Here is a 6,718-nt window from a genome sequence, read left to right as displayed (position 1 = left end):
TGTGTCGGGGATGGGAAGCACCTTGCACGGCGCCTGGCATATATTGGAACCTGGATGAACAGCAGCTATGTTGAATGCTGTCCTGTCCTGACCCCGGGGCCTCCCACGCTCTCCTCTGGGATAGGTTTTGTTAGCCCGGCCAGAGTTAGAGTACCTGCAGCTCAACCTGACCTGGAACAGCTAATCGGCCAGAGAGGGTGCTTCAAATATGAAACTCAATCCATTTTCTAAATCAGGGGCTGTATGTGGGCTATAGGAGGCTATGTGTGGAACTCGGGTGCGGGGAGTTGTCCCAGCTGGATACAACACAGAGGTGCGACAAGCCTACAGTTCGAGTCAAAGACTAACTCCCCTGCAGAGTCTGGCCCGGGAGCCGCCCCACGCCCTCATCATTCTGCCACTTGGGGCTGGAAGGCTGGCCCAGGTCTCAGGGCACTCCTCCCCACCTCCCTGCGGGACGGCGACCGCTACACACAGTCCCCGAAGGCGGTGTGGCCCCGGGGCCCTCGTGTCCTCACTGCTCACACACAGGGCCTTGCAGGGAGCAGAGCTCAGCCGCTGTGTGGCTGTGAGGGAGCCGCCAGCAGGGCTCCCCTGGCCTCAGACAGGACCCTTCTCTCACATTCCCAAAAAACCAAGTGAATGCATGAGCGCACATCTATGTAACTTTGGAAAAAAGACACATGGCATGGGTAAGAAGCAAAAGTGAACAAGGTTTATTTTCCTATTTGCACACTCCAGCACTTGCCTGCTCCACTCTTGCCCTTTCCAACATATTCCAACGCAATGCCCTGTGATTTCATCCAGAACCCAAACAAGGAGGGAAGGTCTCCCAACTTGTTTACAGGACATGACAAAATTCTTAACTCTTGAACTGGGGAAGTACAAACGCGACGGGGGATGTGTCACTCACACACTGGGCTGTGGAACCCTTCTATCCCAAGGAACAAATATTGAGAGCTTCCCCAAAGAAACTAAGCTCTGTATTTCAGGGTGATTGCAGAGCCCAGGCCCCCAGAGAGGCTCTTGGCCATGCTCTCTGCCAACCTTCCCTGGCCCTTAACTCCTGAGAACACCCAGGACTTTCTCTTTACACACCCAACAGGACAACACCGGGAGGAAGCACCCTAAGGCCTCCCTTCATGCCGGCCCCACCAAAGCTTGGAAAGGGCCTGGCCGCCTCTGGGGCTGTGGCCCCCTCTTCCTTATCTCAGAATCTGTTCACACAGGGCCAGGGAGTAAGTAAGGTTGTTGTTACCAAGCTGGAGCACGTAGTCCATGACCTGCAACTTGCTGGTTTCCTGGAGGGCTCTGGGCCCCCACAGGAACTCCTTACGGGCAGGATTGCTGCCAGCCACCTGCCGGCACTCCAGGTAGCCTTCCTGCACCCAGACATTGGTGAGGAGGTCCCTGGGTGCCCCAAAGAGGATGTGATCCTGGCCATCGTATACCCCCATGATCCCCATCGCCTCCCACACCTCCTCCTCGGGTGCACAGTCATCCGCCAGGACGATCAACCCCAGGACCAGCACCAGGAGGCTGGTCTTGGGCAGGCCCCCCTGACTACTCAGTGTCCCATTCCAGGTGAGGCCCAGGATGATGCTGAGGTTGTAGTAGTGCTCGCTGGGATCCACTTCTATCACGTCTAGGCCAAAGACCAGCCGCAAGCAGATGGACGCTTGGCGCAAGATGACGGGGAAGTTGTCCTGGAATTCTGGGGTGATGATCTCCAGCATCTCTGCCTTGCTGGTGGGCTGCTTGGTGCGATACTTGAGGAGCAGGAATATCACCAGGGCAGCCGTCTTCAGGTGGAAACTGCCCTGGGGCTGCTCATCTTCCTGCTGTTCAGGTGGGTTTGACCCCACCTCCGCTGGGCTGCTGGGGACAGCAGGCTGGGGCTGGCCAAGGCCATGGGATGCCCCGCCACAGGGGGACGAGTCAGCATCTTCCTCCCCTTCACTGCCACTTGAGCCCACCTCCTCTGGGCTGTTGGGGCCAGCAAACTGGGCACTGGCTTCCCTGCCCCCCTGGGAGGTGTTAGCACCCTGAGAGCACTGGAGAGGACTTAGGGACCCCTCATTAGCAGACTCCTCCTCCTGGGCGCCAGAACACCCGCCAGACAAGGAGAAGTAAGGGGAAGAGGAAAACAGAGAGGGAGGAGTTCGGGGAGATAAAACCTCCCCCGGCTCCTCCTCCTCCTCCTCAGCCCTGGTCTGTAGGGCATCCACCACGCCCTGGGCCTCTTCTGGGTCTTCTCCCAGCCTCCAAGGCTCACTGCTCTTTCCTACGGACATGATGTCAAAATTGAGGTGACCTGAAGAGAGAGGTGGGAGGGCTTGTCAGGGGGGACCTGGCCAAGAGACCTAGAGGTGCCAGGGCTGACAGGGGGCCATGCTTGGCTCCCATGCAGAGGGCTCCCCTGACACCAGGCTTGGAGAGAGCATAAACCTAACCTGGACAAGTGGCACTGGCCTGTGCCTCCTCTGCTCTGTGTCCTGAGGGACCCCCGCCTCAGACTGAGGCCTCCCCTGCCAGTTCTTGAAGTCTCTGCAGGAGAGAAGGAGGAGGCGCCTCAGGGTGTAGACTGCCAGCCCAGCCCTGGGCCCCAGTGTGGACAGGAGGGCTGGCTCATACTCTGGGAAGTCTCCAGCAGGCCAGGTGGGGCGGTCCCCTCCTTGGCCTCTCAAGGGACTGCCTTGGCCCTGTCTCTCTCAGGCCAAAGTGTCCCTGCAAGACCACAGGGCCCTGACACTCCACAGAAGGAAGCCAGGGGCCCAGCCATGGCCACACCTGCCAAAGTCTCCAGGACAAGTCCTGGATCATGCACAAGGGATGGGTCAGCTCTGGCTTCCATCTGGGCTGGGATGGGGGGCCTCTTGCTCTTTACCTGGACCCCACACAAGGCCTGGGAAGACTCCACAGCTGGCCCTGAAGCACCCGCCTGGTTCCTTGCAAGGCCCCCAGCCACGACCCGTCACCAGCTAAAGCCCAGAGAAATCAGTCGGCCCACCTGACCCACCTCTCCCCATGGCCCATACATGGTCCCTAGGGATCCTGCTGAGGAAGGCATCCCCTCATTTCTCACCTCGACCCCCAGCAGGGCTGGGACCAGGGCCTGGGCAGGGCTCCCGCCTCCTCTGCTGACCTGGATTCACACCCTCAGGCCCAGGCCCTCCCCTCCCTGAGTCCAGGGATCTGAAGAGGAGGAGGGGCTCCGTGGGACAGTCCGCACCCCGGGTTCCCTACCCAGGGCTGTCAGGGAAGGGCACCTGGATTTTGGGGCTATCCCCTCCTGGGCCTGATGGCTGTCTTGGGGGCCACGCACTCTTTCAATGTGGGGTGGGCAGGGTTCCTCACACAGAGTCTTGGCAGGCCCCGAGACTCCTGGGCATCTATCCCCCAGGTGGGACTCCTCCCACACTCTGACTGGGACCTCTCCCAGCGGGGTCCTCAGCTCCTTGAGAACTGGGAGAAGAGCAGGAGGAGGTACCCTGTTATGTCCTGTGTCCCCGTCCTGTCCTGTGTGCCCAGCCAGGCAGGTCACAGCCGCAAACCCCCACCCCTCCCAAGTCCCCCAGCAAGATCAGGAAGGGCAGGCCTGTTGCCCGGCCCCTGTGTCCTGGGGGTTCATGCCCTCAGGCTCCCGAGAGTGTCCTCAGCATTATCCTGCCAGGGCCTGCTCTTCCTCCAGGCCCCCAGCCTCCCATAGAGGACATGTGCCCCTCACACCAAGACTTCATCCTCCCCAGGTCAACCCACCTTCCTGCCACCTACCCGCCCCAGGAACAAGTGAGAATGCCACTGAGGGCCAGCGCTCTCTCATCCTCCGTGGGCAGCCCACAGGACAAGGCCTCACTCCAACCCACTCTGCTGCACTGGCTTCTTTGTTCACCTGCCGGGTGGGGCGAGCCAGGCTGTCCCCAAGGTCCTCACCCTGACTCCCCACAGGTCGTGTGCCCTCCACACACACCCTCACCCCAACCACCCCCAAGGCCCTGCTCCTTTGAAGCACAAGCCCTCAGGCCCTAACACCCAGACGTGGACATCAGGACGGCAGCGTGGGCTCATCCTGCACGGGGCCTCCTACCTCCTTCCTCCCTGGACTGCACGTGCTAGGGCCCAGGGTCCATCAGTCCTCCCTCTGGTCCTCACCTTCAATCCCACGAGGCCCGGGGCTGGCCCCCAGCCTGCTCCTTCCACCAAGCCCCCAGGCTCTAGGAGACTTGGCTGGCAAGCCAGGGCATACCCCAGGTGGTCATCAGCCCCAGGGAACCCCAGGACCCAGTCTAGTCTGCGTCCCTAGGGCTTCAGTGCCCCTGTGGTCCTGGCCTTGGCCGCCAGCCACACGTGGGCCATTGTCCCCCACCCCACCCAACCCCGCCGCACCCACACCCTGGAGGCAGTGCTCCAGCCCAATAGCCACAGTGTGGGAGGCCCCGTCGCACCAGGCAGCTCGGGATTTGTCCACCGCCCGGCAGCCTCCCGAAGCTGAAGCAGGGCAGGGCGGTGGTGCTGGGGTCTCCCTGGGGACACAGTCCCTCCAGGGTCTAGTTCCTCGGGAGTCCTCGCCTCCACCCCTAGCAGACCCCAGGCCCCTTGGGCAGCCATCCCGAGGCCGGGCCGCTCACACCAAGGCCCTCCCCTAAGCCCGGACCCCAACGGCGACAGGGAGTGACCGTCTTTCCATCAGGACCGCGACCCAGCCTGGGGGTTTCCCAGGGCTCACAGAGGGGGCTGAGCTGGGGGGCGAGGGACAGGCTCCCTGGGCCCTTCTTCCCCACCCCTGCTGGCGGGGCTCCCTGGGTGCCTGGGCCTCTACCTGGCTCCACTACCTGCCGGCCCATCGGCTCCCGGACACGGACACGAGGGGCGGGCAGAGCTTCGGGGACCCGGATGCGCCGGTCGGGATATGCACACAGACACGCGGCGTGGCCCCGTCCCGCACTCGGCCTGCCTCCCGGGACCGCCTCTGGGCTGGGGTGTGGGGTCCCCCGGGCCTCTTCTGCATCCTCACCGGGATTCCCAGCAACACCCGGGGCCCTCCCCTCTGCACACGTGTCCTAGGCCCTGCTCCTGACGCCAGGGGCCCGCAGTGTCTCGGGAGGCCCGGATGTGGAAGTCTGAGCACCCATACTCCCACGTGAGGGCAAGTACCCATCCCCACGGAGGCCTCACAGCCCTGGCGACCCTCTACCGGGGTCCCCTCTGTCCCCCTGGGGGTCCATCCCTGCCTCCCCCTAGCCCCGGGACCCTCCCCTCCGCCCTCAGCGTCTGCTCCCGCCACACCAGGCCCCAGGCTCTCGGGTACCCGGATGTGCCAGGCCTGCCGCACCCGCCGCCACCATCCGGCCCCATCCCGCTCCCCCGCGGCCTTCCCGGGCTGACCGTGGGTCCTGCCCTCCGCCGGGTCCCCTCTGTCCTCCCTCGGGGTTTGTACCTTGCCTCCCCTTAGCTCCTCAGCCGTGGACTCTGAGCACCTAAGAGCCGCTCCTAGTGCCAAGTCTCACAGAGACCCGGATGCGGAATTGGGCCCTCATCACGTGTTTGATGCCACACCAACCCCCCCCCCCCACCTTCCGGGGACTGACCCCCTGGAGTCTAGGGTTCCGCATCCCGCCCCTCCTCCCCATGCTCACCGGAAATCCCTGCGGCGCCTGGGTCCCCCCGCCCCCCTCTGCCCACCGTCCAGACCCCGCTCCTGACACCAAGGAACCCCAGTCTCTTAGGGACCCAGACGGGAAAGTCTGACCGCCGGACACCTGCCACGGAAGATCTCCAGTCGGCCTGGAGAGGGGCGTGCTCCCCTCCCTGGAGACCTTCTGCCAGGTGCCCTCTGTTCCCCTTAGAGTCCATCCCTTGCCTCCCCTCCTGCTTCGTGCCGGGGCCCTCCTCTCCGTCTACCTGCATCTGCTCCCGCCACACCCAGGCTCTGCACCCAGGCTCTCGGGTACCCGGATGTGCCAGGCCTGCTGCACCTGCCGCCTCCATCTGGACCCATCCTGCCCCCGCCCCCCCGCGGCCTTCCCGGGCTGACCTGGGCCCTGACCTCCACCGGGTCCCCTCTGTCCCCCTCAGGGTCCATCCCTCGTCTCCCCTTAGCCCCTGGACCCTCCCCTCCCCCCTCAGCGTCTGCTCCCGCCACACCAGGCCCCAGGCTCTCGGGTACCCGGATGTGCCAGGCCTGCCGCACCCGCCGCCACCATCCGGCCCCATCCCGCTCCCCCGCGGGCTTCCCGGGCTCACCGTGGGCCCTGACCTCCGCCGGGTGCCCTCTGTCCTCCCTCGGGGTTTGTACCTTGCCTCCCCTTAGCTCCTCAGCCGTGGACTCTGAGCACCTAAGAGCCGCTCCTAGTGCCAAGTCTCTCAGAGACCCGGATGTGGAATTGGGCCCTCATCACGTGTTTGATGCCCCATCAACCCCCCGCCCCCCACCTTCCGGGGACTGACCCCCCTGGAGTCTAGAGTTCCGCATCCCGCCCCTCCTCCCCATGCTCACGGGAAATCCCTGCGGCGCCTGGGGCTCCCCGCCCCCCTCTGCCCACTGTCCAGGCCCCACTCCTGACGCCAAGGAACCCCAGTTTCTTAGGGACCCAGGTGGGAAAGTCTGACTGGCACCTGCACAACGGAAGATCTCCAGTCGGCCCGGGGTTGGAGGGCTCCCATCCCTGCAGACCTGCTGAGTCCTCTCTGTCCTGCTCAGGGTCCATCCCTCAGTCCC

General features: G+C 63.9%; 1 protein-coding gene across 1 annotated transcript; it reads right to left on the bottom strand.

The window, feature by feature from the left end:
- Positions 1-693: 693 nt before the first annotated feature.
- On the bottom strand, positions 694-6,718 carry LOC112668419 (melanoma-associated antigen 4-like). Its single transcript, XM_049107639.1, has 2 exons — positions 6,616-6,718; positions 694-2,314 (listed from the first exon to the last, which is right to left on the bottom strand). Exon 2 carries the CDS (start codon positions 2,292-2,294, stop codon positions 1,206-1,208), a length of 1,089 nt encoding a protein of 362 aa, XP_048963596.1. The 5' UTR covers positions 2,295-2,314; positions 6,616-6,718; the 3' UTR covers positions 694-1,205.

The sequence above is a fragment of the Canis lupus genome, chromosome X (genome assembly GCF_003254725.2).
Source record: "Canis lupus dingo isolate Sandy chromosome X, ASM325472v2, whole genome shotgun sequence".
Classification (NCBI taxonomy): Eukaryota; Metazoa; Chordata; class Mammalia; order Carnivora; family Canidae; genus Canis; species Canis lupus.
Note: the sequence above shows the minus strand (reverse complement) of the source record. Positions and strands in the feature narration are given on the sequence as shown.